Below are 23,402 nucleotides of genomic sequence, written 5' to 3' on the forward strand. Positions count from 1 at the left end.
CGCTGGGGGGGAGAAGCGGAAGGTTGCCTGGGAAGCGCGCGCGGGAAAGTGAGTTGTTGCAGAAATTGGAACGTTGACCCGGACCAGGTAAAGTGCTGTTTGGAGATGTAACTGTACAACTGCTGCATGTGAAACATTCATCTTTACATTGACTTACTGCCTTTATATAGATATTACATATAATATGTACATATATATATAAACAAATAAAAACACACGCACTCATTTGCACAATAGGGATGAAACGAACAGCTCCAGTTTTGAACCCCTCTTGTCATTCATTATAACGGCTGCAATTTATTTAGGGTTTATTTCTTTCTTTATTAAATACAATCATTGCCCTCCCCTCAATAACTTGTTAAGCCTTTCTAGTAAGGTCAGTCCAAAACTTTTTTCAAAGTTTTAAAAAAAGTTTGTATCTATTATGCTGGAGTTCGATTGGAGTTAGAGAAGGTTTTTTATTGGGTTGTCGCACAGTTTGGCTTGTATCAATTTTTTCTTTCTTCTCAGTTGTCCAGGATACATTGTTGAGAAGGTCATTATTGCTAAAGTGCTGTTAACTTATTGTTGGTGTCGGGTTTTTTCTTCGCTCACTTTTTTTTTCACTCGGTAGGCCATATCATTGCAAATTTGTGAAACCATCAAGATGCCGTTGGGAGTTTTAATCGGAAAATTAGGTGACAGGATATATTTTAACTGAAGAGCTGTACGTTGAATATTGATAGCCCTGTGAAAGTTGAACAAGATGTAATTAGGATTATTATATTTGGAGGCATAAAACAGGCTAATAGCTGCAGAAATAAAATTCATGTTACTGTATTATTTTGGGTGAAACAACTTCAGATGTGTCTGTTGGGAGAGTGACTGTGTTTAGGGAGCTAGGCATTCACAGAGAGCTGTTAGAAGGCTTGAATTAAGGATGCTATAAAGTACTTCAAATAAGGTGTTGGGAATTAATGAGTTATCAAACTGGAGCAGAGGACTTGTGTGATGAAGCTGGAGTTCAAGTTCCATTCGCTGCAGTGGTGTTCTATAACTTCACTGAACAGGTCGGTTAGAAATTATTTAGAAATGGAATGGAACTGATCTTAAAATTTGCACCCTTGTCAGAAGGAAGCCCCTTCCCATCCCGGTTACCGTCTCTTTCAACCTCTTCTGTCAAGCAGAAGATGTCAAAGTCTAAACACACATACTGACAGATTCAAGAACAGTTTCTTCCCTGGTATTCTTAGACTTCTGAATGAACCTCTCAAATTTCAAATCTAATGTTGATCTTGCTTTTTGTGCACCTCTGCAGCTGTAACTTGGTATTCCTTGCCGTGTTCCATCACCCTATGGTCTTTGTATGGTATGATCTGCCTGTACTGTAAAGCAAAATCTTTCACTACCTAGGTACATGTGACAATAATAAATCAAATCAAAAAATGGAGTGCATGCTGATGAATATTGGGTGTAGATGGGTGAGATGTCATGTAAGGAAAGAAGTGAATTTCGTCACTAAGTCCTACAACCTCTTATTTCTCAGACCGGTTCAGAGCATATTTCATTCCCTTGCCCTCTTTCTGGTTTTTAGTGCTGTGGGTTGATTCTGATAACCATCCAGTAATTTATTCCTGCAACAAACACAGCAGAAATACTGGGGGACTGGAGAAACACAGCAGGCCTTGCAGCATCCAAGTTTTCTTGAATCTTTTGTGTTTTTCCAGCATCCTCTATCTTTTGCTTCTATCCCTGCCCCATGTCTTCTGTGTGCAAGCCAGGACAGGGACAGTGGAGAAGGTTGCAACCATTTCTCTCACCCAGTGCACACTGTACAGCAGACGAAAGAGTGTTCAGAATTCCTGTCTGACCCACAATCCTTTCCCTTTTCTCTTCTACAAGAATGAGGGGAGAGCAATAATCAGGCTAGCTGACTTCAAGCAAAGCCCTTGGATTACATCTGGACCACATGGTCCATCCTACTCATTACCACAGGGGGTGGTGCATTTCCCCACAGTGCTGGAGCATTTCATGAATTTTGACTATTCTTAATGCCTTAAGAACTGATTGAAAACTGTTTCAATGTTACTCAAACCACACACCAATCTAATAGCATATTCCATTTCAGTCTCATAAGACCTGTTGGTCTGTCGTCCAGGGTGGGCATATTATAACAAGGAATTCTTTTCAAGTTAAGTGAGGCACGTAGAGGTTATGTCAGTATTGGAAAAAACTACTGTAGTATTTGATGGTGAGGGAGGTGACAGGAGGATGGTAGGTAGGCCTCCAGATATGATGGTAATGGTCAGTTAAAGCATAATGCCAATTCCGCGGTCAATTTTTAATAGTCTCAGTAAATTAGTTTTATCATACCAGCAACATTAGATAGACTGTTTGGCTGTCACCGTTCAAGAGTCAAATAGTAAATTACTGCCTATTGACAAGTCTGGAGTAAAGGTGCAATACTGGAAGTATTCAGCTGGGTTGGCAGTATCTGTGCAGGGATGAAGGGAGGGTTAATATTTCAGGCCTTTGGCTTTTCGGAGTGTTCCCAGCATTGTGACATTGTACACACCTTTCAGTCCGCAAGATTTGGTTCATTATTGAGATTCTAGGCTTGAGAAAAAGCCAGAAATACAAAACTAAAGCTTATTTGATATTTAGAAATGCAGCATCTCAGTGTGAACTTTGCAGTGAATGTAGGGCTGAGTCGAAATATCGTTTATTCTGCAGTTAACACTGGGCCTAAGAGTGCTGAGCTTGGGCAAATGTTTCCTTTCCAAATGTTGGGCTTCTCAGTGATGAAGGCATGAGAAAAGCGTTCTGAAAAGTTGTTGTCACTGCTGAAATCTTTCCGTGGGAATCGGAGAGCCCCTCAGAAGCAGTTCTGGAGGCACAAAGAAGCTCACTTATTCTGATGTAATATATACTGATTGCTGAATGGTAACTTTGCTCTCCCCTCCCACCCTCCCTCAGCTGGAGCAGCATGAAGTTTGTCACCTGTGAAATAGCATGGCACAACAAAGAACCTGTATACAGCGTGGACTTTCAGCATGGAGCAGACGGCAGGATTGACCGATTGGCCTCCGCGGGGGTAGACAGTGCAGTTCGGGTAAGGACTTGGATTGCTGCTGATTTGAATATGTTGCCGGAGCATAAGTTGGACACATTTGGGATACTGGGCTATAATTAAAGGGGTTTGGACATCGGACAGATGGCACCCATTAAAAAGAAGAATAAAAAATCCTGTTCTACTCTCCTTCAAAATGCAGTCGTGGTTAACAATGTGCTCTGCAGCATCATCATGAAGTTTGCTTTTTTTGTTGATTCAGTTTATCCACATTGCTGGTAAGGTCCGTATTTATTAAACACTCTTTTGCTGCCCCGAATCACTGCGGTTTTCCAGATGCTGTAGGTAGACCACAATCCTCTTACGGAGGGACTTTCAAGATTATGATCCAGCGACAGTGAAGGAACGGCAATATGCTGTATTTCCAAGTCAGGATGATGAGTGGATTGGAGGGGCACTTACAGGTTCTCATGTATCTGCTGCCACCCTTCTGGATAGCAGTGGGTTGCAGGTTTGGAGGGTGCTATTGAAGGAGCCTTGTTGAGTTGTTGCATTGCATCTTGTAGATGATGCCATTGTGTGTCAGTGGTGCATGGGGTGCAAATCAGATGGGCTACTTTGATCTCAATGTTATCAGGATTCTTGAGTATTTTTGGAGGTGAATCATCCAGCCAAGTTGACAGTGGTCCATCATGTTTCTGACTTGAGTCCTGTTGAAGATGGTCAGGATTTGGCAAGTTAGGTGATTAGGCAATGTGCTTGTGGTACAGTAGTGGTGCCCTTACCTCTGGACCTGGTGCTCCAGGTCCAGGTTCCATCCGCTCCAGAGATGTGTAATAACATCTGAGTGGGTTGGTTAGACAATATTTGACCTATTGTAGTTAACTAGCTGGTCCAATTGCATATTTGGTCAGCGACAAGGCTCAGAATATTGGTAATTCAGCAATAGTAATGGCATCAAATGTCAAGATGATTAGACTCTCTCCGGTTAGAGATAGGCATTACCTGTTTGAAACGTCGATTCTCTTGCTCCTCGAATACTGCCCGACCTGTGCTTTCCAAACAGCAGACTCTCAGCCCCCATTACCTGTCATTTGTTTGGTATGATTGTTACTTGCCACTTACCAGCCCGAGCTTGGCATGACCATCTTCTAATATGTGATGGATTGAACAGCTTGACGTGTGCCTGTTGGGGGCTTCAGGGAGAGACTGTCAAGGTTCCTCCAGTTCAGCTTGACCCATGACTTCTACTGTGATCTGCTGGGCTCCCCTACCTTTGAGGATACTGATGGTTGTGGAGCCATCTCCTTGGCTAAGTTGTGTGTGTGCCACCCCTCATAACCGGATATCATAGGGCTGTACAGCTTTGATCTGATCTGTTGGTTGTGGGGTTGCTTGGCTCTGTCTGTTGCATGCTGTTCAGCTATACTTGTACATCTGTATTCATTTTCACCAGTTTGGCAACTCGTCCTTGGGTAAGCTCAGTGCTGCTGCTTCTGCAGTCTTCCCTCCGAGTCAGTGAGTATAACTCGCTCAGGCTGTTGGTTGTCCTGTCTCCGATAGCTCTGCCCCTTTTGGCACAGATTCCCACATGTTCATGTGAAGGATTTTGCAGGGTCTACGGGATAGGGTGTGTCCGAATTCTAAGCCTAAGTCAGTGCTGAGAGGTCTTCAAGATTTAATCTTATGGTTGTCAAATTTTGCTCTAACTGAGTGGCTTGTCAAGTTAGTTAAAGGTCAGTTAAGGATTAGCCCCATTTTGGTACATTTGAATTAAGGGCATTAATGAGCAGGTTATTTTTAATGTCATTCAGATAGCTTCGTGGACTTAATTTTTATTCCAGTTCTGTTTAATAAAATGAGTTGATTGGGTGTCTTAACTTGTTTCTGGAATATGAATAAAGCCCTCAGTGTTATTAATGCAGTAACAAGCACTATGCTGCCATACCTTGCTGATGCTACCAACTTGAAATGATGTAGCGTTATCTGAATCCTGTTTCACTGTGTGAAGACTGCTTTAATTACTTATGTGATAATGTAGTTAGCTTTCCATTAATGCAGATGTAGTATTCTTCTGCTGTAGACATGGTGACGAGGGTTATAAACCTGTGAACAGAAACCATCCCTGTCATGTCTGCTTCAATCGTTGTAGTCCATCCAGAGAATGTTGGCAGGTAGAAGACATTGCAAACTTTGTTAAAGCCTACAGCATTATTACTCCCATGATTCCTTGTTTGCAGGATGGTTCCTCGTCTGTTCCTCGTATGCAGCAGAATTTAATGTTCTCAATAGAAATGTCAATTTTTTATCTTTTATCTTCAACACAACCTCATGAATAATTTTCTTTATTTACACTTGGGATGTGGGTGTCACTGGCTGTTCCTAGTTCCCTTGAGAAGGCAGTGGTAATGGTGTGTTACCTTCTTGAACTTTGGTTGTTGTTTATCAGGTAAATGTGGGATCTTCAGTCTGACTGTGTTCTTGTTCCCCAGCAGGCTTTCAAAAGGCTTGACTGGTTTCCCCACTCTGACTGCGACACAGCAGCATAATGTAACACTCAGACAATTTAACATTGCTCTCAAGTCCTCTTGGTTCTTGGGGGGGAGACCCTGATGATCACTGTGAACACTGGCTGTGATCGGGCATCTTAATCTGCTTCTACGCTATTCCTTTCTTGCAGATGTGGAAGGTGGACAAAGGCCCGGATGGAAAAGCGGCAGTAGACATTTTATCCAATCTGATCCGTCATACGAAGGCTGTGAATGTTGTACGATTCTCCCCAAGTGGTGAAATTCTTGCATCCGGAGGAGATGGTAAGTGAAACTTTTGGATCAAGTTACCATTGAGGGAGATTGCCTTTTCAAATGCAAATGGAACTCTTGGTTATTACCTCAAATAATTATACTAAAAGGTTTCACATTTTAAATGAGAGAATACTTTTATTGTACAAGAATAAGCAAAGCAAATATTATTAATTTAACACTTTATTTTGTACGCACTTGTTCTTAAAACCCCAAAATTGTAACAAATTACTTTCCGCTATGTTTCTCCTGTACTTTACAGGATCTGAGGGTCCTTTCAGTTCACTTGGAACAAAATCAAGGCATGCCACAGTTCCTAGGAATTCACTTTGATTCTTCTCAGTTTTTCCTGCCATTCTTTGGAGTGTGAGATTCTGTAGGATACTTCTGCTGGTATTCACCCATTAAGTCTTTTAACTCTTTAAGCACCTCACGGATGTGTTGACCCCCCCCTCCGAATCACACCACCACCACCACCACCACCACCACAAGATTGGGCCTCAAAGCCTTCTTTCTTAGTGGTCTAAAGCTCCTTTTTCAGGTCTGTTTTGCGTAGCTCTTCCAAGATGACTCCTGGCATCTTTCTCTCCTATTGCCTGAATCTGTGTGAAAAAAAACCCAATAACCTTAAAACACAGAGTGCTATAATGGGTAATCCTGAGCTATGCAGCAGAATTTACTGTTCTCAATAGAAATGTCAATTTTTGATCTTTTATCTTCAACACAACCTCATGAATAATTTTCTTTATTTACACTTGGGATGTGGGTGTCACTGGCTGTTCCTAGTTCCCTTGAGAAGGCAGTGGTAATGGTGTGTTACCTTCTTGAACTGCTGCAGTTCATATGTTGTAGGTAGACCCACAATGGGTCTACCCATTGGGAGTGAATTTTGGATTTTGACCCAATCTATATTGAATGGAGGTAATATCAATTTCACAAGAAATCCTTTGTTTTTGTCAAGAAATCCAATGTTTACAAGTTCCTTTTAACTTCCTTTTGAGATGTGTTAAACTGGCTGCTGCAGATAGATCCAATTTAGAATCATTTTTCCATCATCTCAGCAGTACAAAGGTTACCTTTTTGAACTGTAATTATATCTTGTGAGAAACTGCTCCGAAGACTCTTCATTAGCCGTCACCTGTGGGTGTACAGAAAGGTCACAATCCTCACCTACCAATGGATTCAAGAACAGCTTCTTCCCACTCTGATGAGACTTCTGAATGGACTTCTCCAATTTCAAATTTAATGTTGACCTCACCCTTTGTGCACCCCTCTGCAGTCGTAACATTGTATTCCTCGCTCTGTTCTTTTACCCGTATGCACTTTCTACTGTATGACCTGCCTGCACTGCACGCAAAACAAAACTTGTCACTGTACCTCGGTACGTGTGACAATAATAAACCAAATCAAGCCAAAACTGTCATCTTCCTGATGCACCTGTGTGGCAATGAAACCTGGGTGGTGTATTGGCGGATACCTTAGAAAGCTTTGACACTTAATATTGCTGCTGCTGACAATAGATCCCCTGTCACCCCTGGATGGGTCACCATGAGCATCGTCGGGGAAGCAGGCATTTGGAATGTAGAGGTACCCTTCCCGAGTGGGAACTACACTGGACAGGCTGCAGTATTGGAGTCAGGATATCCTGAAGAAGATTGGCATTGACTTCAACAGCTGGGAACTGGATCACCCTTGTTGTGAGCCCTGTTTCATCAAGTTGTTGCTGCATGTGTAGCTGGGCGGCCGTTGCTGCATGTGTAGCTAGGCGGCCGCTGAAGACCAAAGAGGCAAGAACAAGAAAGCTCAAGAAGACTTCAGTGACCACACACTGACCGACAAATGGACTGATGCCATTGTGGAAAGTTTTCTGTCTCTCTCTCTCTCCTTCCCTTGCTTGGACCTGAGGTAAGCATCCTCATCGTATTGAGGACTCCTGTTCAGTTAGTTACCCAAAGGCTATTTGAAGTGCACTTACTTTACGGTTATTTGTTGGCTCCTTAATCTTATGATTACACTAATTTACATTCAAAATTCAATTCTGAAAATTAAAGGTTATCTTTTAAATAAAAAAGAGGAATTATGAAATTGAATAATCTCACAGCAGAGTGTGTACTAAAATAATGCACTTGTGACTAACTGGGAAGCTTGTTTTAACTAATGTTGCTTGCCAAGCTGTTTATTATTTGCTCTTGGGCCATTTGAAGGTTGTACTGGGTGCTTGTGTGGAGTAAACATGCAAAGGTAAAGTCATTATGGTTCTCCTGGGCCAGAGGTTTGCGCTCTCATTAGAGAAAGATGAGTTGTGCAATGGTTTAAGTTGACATGTCATAGGCGTGGGCAGATGTTCAGAAGGATATCTCTCAGTCCGTGCCCAGAATATATGTTTGCAATACCTGTATGCAGCCAGCATGTGCTCTAGATCATTATGAATGTTCTGGTGTCTTCTCAACTTTGTAATAGGAATGATACCTTCAAGAATGTTTTAACCTGAAGCAATGGTAGAGAATTGAAATGTTTGATGCGAGCTTGCTCGGTCCTGCACAGCATCAGGATCCAGCTGGTCTGTTTTAGACTCTGGTCACTATCCCTTGTCAACAAGGACTTGAGAATGCTGTGACCAAATTCCTGTTGATCAGACTAGTGATTGTGGCAGGAGTGCCCCGATTTGAATTACTCACCGCAGTACCAGATGATGTGTTTAAGAAGTGTTTCTAATCCCTCTCGTAAATCGGATACGCATTAGTTGCTTGGCTTTGTGCTCATAGAGGTGATTAAAATGACCAATATGCTTTTGTTTCAATGACCCAACTCTCCATCCTTGTACCACAGATGCACTAATATTGTTATGGAAATTGAATGACAACAAAGACATCAAAGAATCCGAACAAAACCTTTTTGAAGAGGATGCTCAGTTAAATAAGGAGAATTGGACAGTACTCAAAACATTACGGTAGGGAAAAGACTCTCAGTCCTGCTGTTCAGCTTTATGGAGAAATAGCCTTGGTAAACAGGAGTAGATGATGTATAATCAGGATGACTTAAAGGAAGCAGTCAGCTTATGGTGGAAATGTATTTTACTATTGCCTTATAAAGAAAGTTGGTGGGAAGTTGGAGAAATGCAAAACTGTTGGTTAAACAGTAGTGATTTCTCACTGAAACAAAGCATCCTGTGAAATTAAAATAAATTGCTGGAAAAGATCTGACAATATCTGTGTAGAGAAATCAGAGTTAACGTTTCAGATTGATGAACCTTTCCTCTGAACTCCACGAGAGCATCGTGTGGAACTTGCCTGGGGAGAATATTTCTCTTAACAAGGGAATCTCCAGACTAGAAGGTCATAGTCTGAGAATAAAGGATGTCCAGTGAGGACTGGAATTAGGAGAAATGTCTTCAGTCAGAAGGTTGTGAATATTTGCGATGGTCTACTCCAAACAGCAATGGATATTCAGTTGGTAAATGCATTCTCTCTGAGATGGGGAGATTTTTAAATATGCGGAAAATTGAGGAATGTGGGGATAGTATAGATGAGTGGAATTGAAATTGAAAATTGCCTTGATCTTAGTGAACAGTGGAACAGGATTGAAGGGCTGAATGGCTGACACTTAATATGATTATGTTACTTTTACAGTGTTAAATTGTGACTCCATGTGTGTTACTGTTCCATACTCTCTGCACATACTCTATACCTCAATCTGTGCTTCTTTGTGCTTTACTGGGATATAGGTGCCTCTGACAAGGCCAGCATTTGTTGCTCATCCCTAATTGCCCTTGAACTGAGTAGGTGACTCTAGGGGCAGTTCAGAATAAACCACCAGACTGCATAGGTTTGGAAACACATTTAGACCGCACCAAGTAAAGAATCCTGGTGGAATTTTTGTTTTCACAACATTTGATGGTAGTTGTGGTGAAGGCCATTAATGAGACTGCCTTTTTTAAATTCCAGATTTATTAGCTGAGTTTAAATTCCATGATTTGGTAGGAAAGCCAGTGTGCCCAGAGCATAGCCTAAAACTCTGGTTGGTTAGTCCAGTGACGTTACCACTACTGTACATCACTGTCTCCCCATGAGCTACAACATTTACAGCAATGTCTGCTCCGTTTCTAAGCTCATTTTCCTGCTTTCATATATTGTCCCCTTAAAGAGAGAGACTCTAACCCTGTACTATGGTTTCATAAATGCTGAGGGCCTTTCTAGACTCCTCGAGTGGATTTAAATGATTCCTAAAATGTTTTTGAAGATGATCAGGAGATTCATCCTGAAATAAAAATGGAAAGCGCTGGAGAAACTCAGCGGGTCTGGTACCATCTGTGGAGAGAAAATCAGAGTTAACATTTTGGGTCTGGTGTGACTGTTCATTGGAACTGATATTTTATCTGATCTTGACTATCCCGGTTTCATTTTGAACTGCTTCCCTATTTCTCCCACTTTTGCATATTTGTTTATAAAAATAAAGTCCATTTGGCCCATTTGACCACGACAGCAGTAAAACCAGAATAAACCCCACCTTGCAGCTCTTGGTCATTGAGCTTGTTGGTTATGGAACTTTAATTACATTGCAAAAGAGTTTTTGAATTAATGTAGGATTCTGCTTCAACCAATCACTTCGTGATCTCCAGGCTTCCACCACCCTCTGGGTGATAAGATGCCTCTTCGATTTCCCCTCCAATTCTTCATCAGGTTATTTTAAATGTTCTTCCAGCTGCATCTGCACTCCCACTGTTTATTGCTTCATCTGCTTAAGGGAAATAGGTCCTTCCTATCCATTATGTACAGGCCCTTCATAATTTTATTTGTCTCAATTAAACTGCCCCTCAACCACCTCTGTAGCAAAGAAAAACACCCAATCTCTTCAGCCTTTCCTCATTACTGCAATTTTCTTGTTGCGGCTATATTCACGTAAATCTCTCTACCTTCATTTTGACCATGTCCTTCCTGTAATGCACTGATAAAAGCTGGACACAGTTCTCTAGCTGTGGCCTAGCTAGTGGTTTCTACAGCTCTAACGTACCTACCTTGTGTCTTGCCTAATAAAGGTCAGTATCCTGTAAGCCACCTTAATTTCAACATCTACTTGCCCTCCTACCTTCAGGGGTCTGTGGATATGCCTCCCTCGATCCTCTGTTTCATTCATTTTAAGTGTCGTTCCATTTATTGTGTATTCCCTTGTGTTGTTTAACCTCTCAAATGTATGTGTGCTTATCCGGATCGAAGTCCATTTACCCCTTATTCTGCCCACTGACAGTCACTTCACTACTTCCTGTTTTCTTCTTCACTTATCAACCACATCACCCTCCTCTGTAAGCTTCCTAGTCATGCCCTTCTATTCATGTCTAACTCATCAGCTTTCATCGTGAAAATCAAGGGACTCAATATGGGGCCATGTGGATTCCCACTGGAACTAACCTCCTTTACACGCTGGTCACACCCATTTGTTTCCTGCCACTGAGGCAATATTTCAATCCAGCCTTTGACTCTCCCTTTGAATCCATGGCCTTTTACCTTGTCCACCAGTCTGTGATGTGGGATCTGCTAAAATCCTCCTAGATTACATCTGGCATGTCCCCCTCATTGATTCTTTTTAGATTAGATTAGATTAGATTACTTACAGTGTGGAAACAGGCCCTTCGGGCCAACAAGCCCACACTGCCCCGCCGAAGCGTAACCCCACCCATACCCCTACATCTACATTTACCCCTTACCTAACACTATGGGCCAATTCACCTGGCCTGCACATCTTTAGACTGTGGGAGGAAACCGGAGCACCCGGAGGAAACCCACGCAGACACGGGGAGAACGTGCAAACTCCACACAGTCAGTCACCTGAGGCGGGAGTTGAACCCGGGTCTCAGGCGCTGTGAGGCAGCAATGCTAACCACTGTGCCACCGTGCCGCCACATTGTTACCTCATCGCAGAAGTTTAGACAAAGCAATTAGATGTGACCTTTTCTTGTCATCTTGCTGACTGTTCTTTATTAATCTCTGCCTTTGTAAGTCTTTTTTTTTCTACTTAATTCACTCTTGGGCCATGGACATCATTGGCTGGACAGCATTTGTTGCCTGTCCTTGGTTGCCCTTGAGATGGTGGGGGTGAGCTGCCTTCTTGAATCGCTGCAGTCCACCTGCTGTGGGTTGATCCAAAATGCCATGAGGGAGGGTTTTCCAGGGTTTTGACCCAGTAACAGAGAAGGAATGGCGATATCTTTCCAAGTTAGGGTGGTGAATGGCTTGGAGAGGAACCTGCAGGTCGTGGTGATCCCATGTACCTGCTGCCCTTGTCATTCCAGATGGAAGTGGTTGTGAGTTTGGAAGGTGCTGAGTGAGGATCTTTTGGTGAATGTCTGCAGTGCATCATGTAGATAGTACACACTGCTGCTACTGAGTGTAGTGGTGGAGGGAGTGGATGTTTGTGAATCTAGTGCCAATCAAGCGGGCTGCCTTTATCCTGGTTGGTGTTGAGCTTGAGTGTTGTTGGATCTGTCCTTGTCCAGGCATGTGGGGAGTATTCCATCACAATCCTGACTTGTGCCTAATAGATGGTGGACAGCTTATGGGGAGTCAGGACGTGAATATTCCTACCTCTGACTTGCTCTTGTAGCCACTGTATTTATGCAAGGAGTCCATTTGAGTTTCTGGTTAGTGGTTACTCCAAGGGTGTTGATAGTTGGGGATTCAGTGATGGTAACATTTGATTATCATGGGGTGATGGTTAGAGTATCTCATATTGGAAATGGTCATAGCCTGGCATTTGTATGAAGACCAGTAACTGTGATGCTGGGGACCACTAGAGGAGGACAAGCTGGATCATTCACTTAGCATTTCTGGCTGCAGATTGCTGTGAAAGCGTCAGTTTTATCTTTTGCACTGATGCGTTGGGCTCTTCTGTTATTGAGGATGGGGATATTTGTGGGACCACCTCCTGCAGCGAGTTGTTTAATTGACCACCACCATTCACGACTGGATGTAGCAGGACTGCAGAGATTGTGAGTTTGCTTAGTTCTGTCATTCACTTCCTGATTTATGTTGTCCCGCAGAAGTTTTTCCAATAACTTTCTCACCATTGACGTTAGATCGGTTTGGCCCAAGTTTACTTGGTCTGTCCCTTCCTCCTTTCATGAAATGTGGTCCTGGAAACTGTTGATTGTCCTCCACTCCTGAAGCTGGAGAGATTGGAAAATGGTGGTTAAAACCGTTACCATTTAGAGTCAGAGAGATGTATAGCATGGAAACAGACCCTTCGGTCCAACCCGTCCATGCCGACCAGATATCCCAACCCAATCTAGTCCCACCTGCCAGCACCCCTTTCTTTCCTTGCTTCTCTGTGCAGCTTGGCTTTCCTTGCATCCAGACCTGACAATATTTCTACTTTTCAAAAGCACTAAAGCCTTAATTGTTCCTTTCCCACTGTGTTTATCCCATACCATCCAATCTTTCACGTTTTTATAGTGTCTGTTTCGTCACTTTGTTGTGAAGACACATGTAAAGTACTCAATAAGAACTATGCCTAAATCCTGTGCTTCCATGCAGGCATTAACATTTTTGTCTCAAATCAGCTCCATCAGTGATCCTATTACTGTTTGTGTGATTAAATATACTTGGGTTTCCTTGATTTTACTGGCCGATATTATTTCACATTCTCTCTTTTTGTTTTTTTTAATTCACTCTGTCTTGCTTGTGCTACTCTAGACTGTCTGTAGTACTGAACTCTTGCTATCTGACATGAGCCTCCTAACTTTGCCTTGTCCTGTGATGTGTACTGTTTAGCTTCTAAAGCTCAAGATTTGGAGTTCTCTAATTTTTTCCTCTATCATGTTGAATACTTATCACTGTTGAGACACTAACTTTTTAATTCACTGTTTCCAGTCTGCAGCAAATTGCTTAGTAACAGCGGTCACATTTCAGTTGAAAACTTTATTCTTAGTCTATCTCTGTCTGTATTATGCTAAATTTTAAATTGTGTGTGTGTGTGTGTGTGTGTGTGTCCGTTCACTTTATTTTTTGGGATCTGCCTTGCTGTCGTATCTTTTTGATGGAAATGTATCTTTCGGGATACTTTAAAAAAAAACTTATTTCACGGGATGCGGGTGTCACTAACAAGACTGGCATTTTTGTCCACTTCCTGATTTGTCCTTGAACTGATCAATGTGCTGCATCGATTCAGAGGGCAGTGATCTCAGCAGATTGGGTTTGGGTCTGAACGGCAGATTTCCTTCCCGAAAGTGAACCAGGTGGACTTTTAAAACAGTTGTCAGTCACCATCACCTGAGCCCAAATTGCAATTCCAGATTTGTTAACTGAATCAAAGTCCCAGCAACTGCTGTTTGGAATTTGCGCATCTCCCAGTGTCTGTGTGGGTTCCCCCGGGTGCTCCGATTTCCTCCCCCAGTCCAAAGATGTGCAGGTGGATTGGCCAGGCTAAATGTGGGGCTGCAGGGCTTTGGGTAGGGGATTGGATGCTCATTGGAGGGTCGATGCAGACTCACTGGGCTGAATGGCCTCCATTTGCTGTGTAGGGTTTCTGTAATTCTACACATTTGTAACAATATTTCCCTGATCTTCGGTCTGAATGACTAGTGCAGAGATGTCACCATTATATTCTGAACATCGTCAAATGATACTTTGTGACGACTTGACATAACTCTTGTATGCTTGTCTTCCAATATTCCAGCACAGTTAGTTTAAAAGAAGTTGCTTATTCAGTTAGCTGGATGTTCAAAGTGATAGGTTTATTATTATCCTTTGAGCCTTCCTGTTATAATATGATTGAACTCTCACCTTGGTCTATTGCTGAGAAGAAATGGCATTGCTTTACACACCAGGTCAACTTAAGTGGTATGGCCTTATCTAAAAATTAGGCCATTTATATTGGATTGAGCCAATAGGGTTGAAGCACTGAGCTCTCTGGGAAACTACCAAAACTTTCTTATCTTTTTGGAAACTCTGTGTTTTCAATTTTTCATACAGTTCCTACAGTGTGGATACAGGCCATTTGCCTCAACAAATCCACACCGACTCCCCGAAGAGCATCCCACCCAGACTTGCCTCCCTAGCCTATCCCTGTAACCCTGCACTTCCCATGGCTAATCACCTACCTTACATATACCTCGGCAGAAAGGCAACTCAGCATGGCAATCCTCCTGACCTGCGCATCTTTGGACTGTGTGCGAGGAAACTGGAGCACCCAAAGGAAACCCACGCAGACACCGGGAGAATGTGCAAACTCCACACAGCCAGCAGCCCCAGGCTGGAATCCTCCTGGGTCCCCAGCACTGTGAGGCAGCAGTGCTAACCACTGAGCCACCGTATTCTTAATCAGTCTGCCTAATCATTTTAGTTTAATCTGAAGTCTTCCACATGAAATGTTGTAAAAATCTTTCTGATTAAATAAATTACCACATTAACTTTACCACTTTTTGGTCATAAGCACATTTTGAGATATAACAAGTGATGTGGTTCTGTTCGCCGAGCTGGGAATTTGTGTTGCAGACATTTCGTCCCCTGTCTAGGTTAAAGCTTCACAGGAAGCTCCCAAGCACTGAGGATGTCACCTAGACAGGGGACGAAACGTCTGCAACACAAATTCCCAGCTCGGCAAACACAACCACAACAACGAGCACCCGAGCTACAAATCTTCTCACAAACTTTGAATATAACAAGTGACTTAAATCTGACATTCAAGATGAAGTATTTTTCATGTGTGACTGTTTGGATCATGTTTTGATTTGTCCTTCATTTGTTTTCCTGAACATCCTTTGTGATGTGTGAATGTCATTGGCAGGGGGCACATAGAGGATGTGTATGATATCTGCTGGACTCTCGATGGGAATCATATGGTATCTGGATCAGTTGATAATACTGCCATCATGTGGGACATTAATAAAGGTGAATATGCATTTATTAAATTTAAGCAGCACTAAGTACAGTACAAGTTGGGATTTCTGAACCTCACTAAATGGGATGTTCATCAGAAGCTGGGGCTCCTGCTCCTCTCCTCCTCCTCCTCCTCCTCCTGTGATCCCCGGTTCTGGATTCCCTGAACATTGGGACCACCCTTCCTGCATTGCCCAGTTTAGACCTCCTCAGAATTTTATAGGTTTCTACAAGGATTAAATTTAAATTAAAAATCAGTAATTGTGACTCTAATGATGACCATTAATCCATTGCTGATTATTGGACAAACCCATCTGGATAACTAAACTCTGTTTGTGCTATTCTTAGCTGGTCTGGCCTACATGTGACTCCAGGCCCATAACGATGTTGCCTTGGCTGAGAAGATTAGGGTGAATCCAAAGGGATCCTTTAAGTATGTAAAAAGAATGATGAGAAAGAGAGAATAGGGCCTCTCAAGGACCTAAGTAGACATTTTATGTGTAAAACTGCAGGAAATGGGCGAGGTCCTCAATGAATATTTCTCCTCTGTTTACCGTGAAGAAAGACATGAAGACTTGTGAACTTGGAGAAGTTAGTGGTCATCCCTTAGGGATGGTCCTATCACAGGAAATGTTGGATGTATTAGAATACATAAAGGTGGATAAATCTCCTGGTCTAGACCAGATATATCTAAGAACATTGTAAGAAGCTCGAGAAAAACTCATGGGGGCCCTGGCTGATATTTTTGTGTCATTGTTAGCCATGGATGAGCCGTTGGAAGACTGGAGGGTAGCGAATGTTGTGCCTTTATTCAAGAAGGGCTGCAAAGAAAGGCCTGGGAACTATAGACCAGTAAGCTAAACATCTGTGATAGGTAAGTTACTTGAGAAGATTCTGAGATAAGATACACAAACATTTGGAAAGACAGGGTTTGATTAGGAATAATCAGCGTGGCTTTGTGAATAGGAGATCATGCCTCATAAATTTGTTAGAGTTCTTTGATGAAGTGACCAGGAAGCTGGTTGAAGGCAGGGCAGTAGACATACTCTATATGGATTTCAGTAAGCCCTTTGATAAGGTTCCACATGGTAGGCTGTGCTGGCAGGTTAGATTGTGTGGAATCCAAGGGGAGCTGGGAAATTGGATATGCAATTGGCTTGATGATAGGAAGTAGAGGATAATAGTGGAAGAATGCTTGTTGGACTGGAGGCCTGTGATTACTGGAGCGCCTTGGGTTGGTGTTGGGCCTATTACTATTTGTTTTCTATATCAATGATTTGGATGAGAATGTGCAAAGCATGATTACTAAGTTTGCTGATGACAGTAAAGTAGATGGTATCATGGACAGTGAGGAAGGTTATCAGAAATGGCAGCAGGACCTGGATCAGCTGGGGAAGTGGGCTGAGAAATGGCAAATGGAGTTTAACCTAGATAAATGTGAGGTCTTGTATTTTGGAAAGTCAAGTCAAGGTAGGAGTTTCATGGTGAATGGTAGGGCCTTAAGGAGTGTAGTAGAACAGAGGGACCTTGGAGTTCAGGTGAATGGTTCTCTGAAATTGGAGTCACAGACAGATAGGACAGTAAAGAAAGCTTTTGGCACACTGGCCTTTGTCAGTCAGTATAGAAGTTGGGAAGTTATGTTGCAGTTATATGGGATTTGGTGAGACCGCACTTGGAGTATTGGGTTCTGTCTTGGTCAGCTTGCTATAGAAAGAATTATATTATTAAATTGGAAAGAGTGTAGAAGAAATTTACAAGGATGTTGCCAGGAATCAATGGTCTGAGTTATAGGGAGAGGTTGGACAAGCTAGGGCTTTTACCTTTGGAGCATTGGAGAAAGTGAAATCATGTGGTGTGCAGGGTGTTCCGGCTAGGTGGATAAAGAACTGGTTGAGCAACAGGAGACAGAGAGTAGTAGTTGAAGGGAGTTTCTCGAAATGGAGAAAGGTGACCAGTGGTGTTCCACAGGGGTCAGTGCTGGGGCCACTGTTGTTTGTGATATAAATGATCTGGAAGAGGGCACTGTTGGTATGATCAGCAAGTTTGCAGATGACACGAAGATTGCTGGAGTAGCAGAAAGCATAAGGGACTGTCAAAGAATATAGGTAGACTGGAGGGTTGGGCGGAAAAGTGGCAGATGGAGTTCAATCCAGGCAAATGTGAGATGATGCATTTTGGGAAGTCTAATACTAGAGCGAATTGTACAGTAAACGGAAGAGCCTTAGGAAAAGTTGATGAGCAGAGAGATCTGGGAGTTCAGGTCCATTGTTCCCTGAAGGTTGCTGCACAGGTGGATAAAGTGGTCAAGAAGGCATATGGTATGCTTGCCTTCATCAGACAGGGTATTGAGTATAAGAGCTGGCAGGTCACTTTAAAATTGTACAAGATATTGGTTCAGTCACATTTAGAATACTGTGTACAGTTCTGGTCGCCACATTACCAAAAGGATGTGGACGCTTTGGAGAGGCTGCAGAGAAGGTTTATGAGGATTTTGCCTGGTATGGAAGGTACTAGCTATGAAGAGAGGTTGAGGATGTTAGGATTGTTTTCTTTAGAAAAAAGGAGATTAAGGGAGGGACCTAGTTGAGGTCTACAAAATCATGAAGGGTATAGACAGGGTAGGTAGAGATGAGCTGTTTCCCAGGGTGAAGGATTCAATAACGAGAGGTCACACTTTCAAGGTGAGAGGCGAAAAGTTTAAGGGGGGGGGGGGGTGGAATACATTCAGCAAGTGCTTTACGCAGAGGGTGGTGGGCGTTTGGAACGCGTTGCCGTTAGAGGTAGTAGAAGCATGCATGGTAGACTCATTTAAGATGCATCTGGACGGATGCATGAGTAGGTGGGGAGCAGAGGGATACAGATGCTTAGGAATTGGGCGACAGGTTTAGACAATGGATTTGGATCGGCTCTGGCTTGGAGGGCTGAAGGGCCTGTTCCTGCGCTATAAATTTTCTTTGTTCTTTGGGACTGAGGGGGGGGGGGGGGGAATCTTATAGGAGTGTATAAGATCATGAGAGGCATCACATGGTGAATGCACTCAGTCTTTTTCCCAGGCTTGGGGAATCGAGGACTAGAGGGCATCAGTTTAAGGTTAGAAAGGAAAGAATGAAAAGGAACCTGAGGGACAACATTTTTACACAGAGGGTGGAATGCATATGGAATGAGCTGCCAGCAGAAGTGGTTGAGGTGGGTACATTAACAACATTTAAAAGACATTTGGACAAATCCATGGATAGGAAAGGATTAGAAGGATATCGGCCAAGTGCAGGGAAATGGGGCCTGTCTCCTTGGGACCCTATGACTTAATGGCCCTCTTGGATAGGAAATAAATGCTAGCCTAGCCAGCAACACCCTCAGCCCATGAATGATGTTTTTAAAAAAGGTCTAAACTGATCCAGTTTCTTTTGCTGCCTTCGTTCTGCCATCCCAGGAGTCGATCTGATAAATCTTAGTTACTCTCCCTCCTTAGCCAGAGCATCCTCATTCAGGTAAGGATTCCAAAACTGTACACTGTACTTCAGGTGTGGTCTCACCAGGGTCCTGTACAACTGCAGCAAGATATCCCTGCTCCTGTACTCGAATCATCCCAGTATGAAGGTTAACTTGCCTCCTTCACTGCCTGCTGCACCTGCAGGTTTGCTGAATGCAAGTCAGGAGTGACAAAGCGATAGTGCAGCTTTTCCTTCTCAGTACATATGAATTAGCTTTTTGGGTTAGATTAGATTCCCTATAGTGTGGAAACAGGCCCTTCAGCCCAACAAGTCGGGCGGCACGGTGGCACAGTGGTTAGCACTGCTGCCTCACAGCACCAGAGACCTGGGTTCAATTCCCGCCTCAGGCGACTGACTGTGTGGAGTTTGCACATTCTCCCCGTGTCTGCGTGGGTTTCCTCCGGGTGCTCCGGTTTCCTCCCACACTCCAAAGATGTGCAGGTCAGGTGAATTGACCATGCTAAATTGCCCATAGTGTTAGGTAAGGGGTAGATGTAGGGGTATGGGTGGGTTGCGCTTCGGCGGGGCGGTGTGGACTTGTTGGGCCGAAGGGCCTGTTTCCACACTGTAAGTAATCTAAAAGTTCACACCGACCTGAAGAGTAAACCACCCATTTTCCCTGCATTTACACCTGACTAATGCATTGAACACTATGGACACTTGTTTTTTTACTTCTCTTTCGGATGACTCACTGCCCCACCCCAGTGGCACTGGCTGACAAGATGTCTGTGATTAAAAACCGGCTGTGTGGAGAATTATATGTTGCATCTTGGGTATGGTGTGCTGAGGGTCTTGACAACTCTGAGTAGTAACTTGATTGAGACATCCATAATATCCTGAGGCGAAGGCAATATTTCTTCTTGGGGGATAATACAAAGCAAAGAACTGGATGCAGGAGATCTGAAATAAATAAAAGACACAAAATTAGAGAAACTCAGCAGGTCTGGCAGCATCTTTGGAGAGAAAGCAGAGTTAATGTCTCTGGTCCAGTGGCCCTCCTTCAGATCCGGGCTGAGAGGGTCATATCAGTGTTTAAAACATCAGAGGTCACCCACTTAAGAGATGAGGTCACTATTTTTCTGAGGACTGGTTGTCTTTGCAACTCTCTTGCTGAAACGTTGGTGGAAGTAGAACTTTTGAATATTTGTAAAGTTGCGAAGTAAATGGTGAAAAGTTATCAGGGAAATGCAGGAGTGCAGCTTTGAGGCTGAAATGGGATCAGCCATGATCTTATGGAGTGGTGAAGCACACCTTGGGCGGTGAATGGCCTACCTCTGTCTGAGTTTTTGTAATACCCTACATTTCCTTAATGTATGTGGACAAAATGCATCTCTAACTTGAAACTATATAATTGATACATAATTACTGCGTTTTAATTCTAAAAATCGACTTGAAATGGTCAAGGTGATTAGTAAAACTTACGAGTTTATACCCAAGCACTGAATTATTACTTTGACGTCCACGTGTTTGTTTTGATATTTTCAGGGGCAAAGTTGTCAATCTTCAATGAGCACAAGAGCTATGTGCAAGGTGTCACGTGGGACCCTCTCGGACAATACATTGCCACACTGAGTTGTGATCGGTAAGGTGACTGAAATTTTCCATGTTTACCTCCTTCGAAGTAAATTCCTGACCATTTGAACATCACATTTGAGAGTTTATCCTGCTTGTTTAAGATGTCCTCTTGAACAGTTAGCCCTACTAAATTGCTTTCTTTATTTTTCTCGAGCGAGTTCTGGAATTCTGTTAAATAGAGATGGTGTCCTACCAACAGAATAGTATTTACCAAAGAAATAGTGTGACCATTAGCGAGGGTAATGCAGTGGATGTTATCTCCATGGATTTCAGTAAGGCATTTGACAAGGCCCTACATTAAGTAAAACTAAATCCTGCGGGAGACCGGGAATGTGGTGAGTTGGTTCCACCATTGGCTTTGTGGCAGGAAACTTTTTTTTTCCCCTCTGTGAGTTGAGAGCATTTCCTATGATCTCTCATAGGGCCCAGGTTTGAGTCCCTTGCTGTTTGAGGAACAGATTAATGATTCAGACTTAACTTTGGGAGGTACGAGTGGGAAATTTGTAGAAGGCACAATAATTGGCCCGGTAGTGACAAAGTTGGCAAAGTGTTGGTGGTTTGGTTGAATGGGTAGAAAAGGAGTGAATGGAAGTAAGTCTGGAGTACTGAGAGGTTATTACGGGTCAGGAAGGGAACACAAACTAAATGGGAGGGACTGAGGGGGAGTGGAACAAATGAGAGACCTGGGAATGTGTCCACAAGTCCCTGAAGGGGTCAGCACAGGTACACAAGCTGATGAGAATATGGAGGCTTTTTTTCTTTGGATGAGGTATTGAATAAAGACTTTTGGAATACTGCGTACAATTCTGAACTCCCTACTATAGGAAGGAAGTTGTTAAACTTGAGCAGGTGCAGAATAGATTTAAAAGACTGTTGCCAGGGTTAGAGGGTTTAAGCTATAGGGAGAGGCTGAATAGGCTGGGGCTGTTTTCCCTGGAACGTCAGAGGCTGAGGGGTGACCTTTATAGAGGTTTATGAAAACATAAGGGATATGGATAGGACAAATGGACAAGGTCTTTTCCCTTGGGTTGGGGTGTCCAGAACTAGAGGCCATAGAAAATAGCTGCAGGAGTAGGCCCTTCTAGCCTGCACCACCATTCAATGTGATCATGGCTGATCATGCAATTTCAGTATCCCATTCCCGCTTTCTCTCCATATGCCCTGGTCCTTTTAGCCGTAAGGCCCATGTCCAGCTCCCAGGTTTCGGGTGAGAGGGAAGCAATTTAAAAGGGACCTCGGTTAACTTTTTCACAGAGGGTGGTGCGTGTATGGAACAAACCGCCAGAGGAAGTGGTGGGGGTGGGTACAATTACAACAATTATAAGGCATCTGGATGGGTATATGAATAGGAAGGGTTTGGAGGGATATGGGCCAAATTCTGGCAAATGGAACAAAATCATATTGGGATGTCTGCTCAGCACGGACGAGTTGGATGAAGGGTCTGTTTCCGTGCTGTATGACTGTGTGACCAGGGACTGGAGTAATACTGGAATGTTGTAAAATGCTGGTTTGGCCGCAGCTGGGTATTGTGTAGAATTCCGGTCACCACGTTCCAGGAAGGGCATAATTGCTCCAGAGAGAGTTCAGGAGAAGATTTACAAAGGAGTATGTTGCCAAGGCTTGCAAATTGTAGCTAAAAGGGAGAATGGGAGTGGTAGGGTGATGGGTATCCTAATGGAGGTGAGTAAGGTAATGAAGCTCCTGGATAAAGTGGGCATCAGAGAAGTCAGTTACCAACGGTTACAGACTTGAAGTGATTGGTAGAGGGTTAGAGGGGTACGAGGATAAGCCTGTTCACCCAGAGAAAAGTAAGTATCTGGAATTCACTGCCCACTTTGGTGATTGAAGTGTTTAAACGGAACCTGGATCTGCTCCTGAAATGCTGATGCTGCCAGGCCGCAGATTGGATGCTGGAAAGAGGTGTTCAGGTGAGCAGCTTGTTTATTTAGCCAGCACAGACCTGAGGGGTCTCCCTCTGTGCTGTACCTTTTTTAATGGTCCTGTTTTGATCCAGAGGCAGAGAGGTATATCTGACGGGTATCTAAGTGTGGAATGTCAGTGATATGTCAGACAATTACCCCTAGATTCCCAGTACTTGATTAGCTTTTGGTTTATTGTACACTTATTTTTTGTCACTATGAATATCCAGGTATTTCCATAATTAACATCCTGATAGAAAAAAATAAATTTCAAAAAATTTTAGCATTTATCTAAACAAATTGATGTTGTGCTGGTTTGTATCAGTGTGTTTTTCGCTATGTGAGAATGTGGTTTGAATATGTTTTTATTTGTCTGTGTGGTTGGATACTGAATATGCAGCGGAATGTTTGCATCCAAAGAACGGTGAATATGTGAAACTCTCAACCACAGGAATAGTATCAATACCTTTAAGAGAAATGAGGGAGAATGGATTGTTACGATATTAGATTTAACTGGGGACAAATGGATGAGGTTTTGTTTAGATTAGATTAGATTACTTATAGTGTGGAAACAGGCCCTTCGGCCCAACAAGTCCACACCGACCCTCCGAAGAGCAACCCACCCAGACCCATTCCCCTACATTTACCCCTTCCCCTAACACTACGGGCAATTTAGCATGGCCAATTCACCTAACCTG

General features: G+C 43.1%; 1 protein-coding gene across 1 annotated transcript in view; it reads left to right on the forward strand.

Moving 5' to 3' along the window:
- Window positions 1-23,402, forward strand: part of chaf1b (chromatin assembly factor 1, subunit B) — a 50,031-nt gene continuing 26,629 nt past the window's right edge. Inside the window, exons 1-6 of the mRNA XM_072585627.1 lie at window positions 1-87; window positions 2,956-3,091; window positions 5,730-5,862; window positions 8,680-8,800; window positions 15,628-15,731; window positions 20,696-20,792. Of these exons, the coding sequence (XP_072441728.1) occupies window positions 2,966-3,091; window positions 5,730-5,862; window positions 8,680-8,800; window positions 15,628-15,731; window positions 20,696-20,792 (581 nt within the window). The 5' untranslated portion in view covers window positions 1-87; window positions 2,956-2,965. The remainder of the gene's footprint in view (window positions 88-2,955; window positions 3,092-5,729; window positions 5,863-8,679; window positions 8,801-15,627; window positions 15,732-20,695; window positions 20,793-23,402) is intronic.

Source organism: Chiloscyllium punctatum, chromosome 15, assembly GCF_047496795.1.
Source record: "Chiloscyllium punctatum isolate Juve2018m chromosome 15, sChiPun1.3, whole genome shotgun sequence".
Taxonomy (NCBI): domain Eukaryota; kingdom Metazoa; phylum Chordata; class Chondrichthyes; order Orectolobiformes; family Hemiscylliidae; genus Chiloscyllium; species Chiloscyllium punctatum.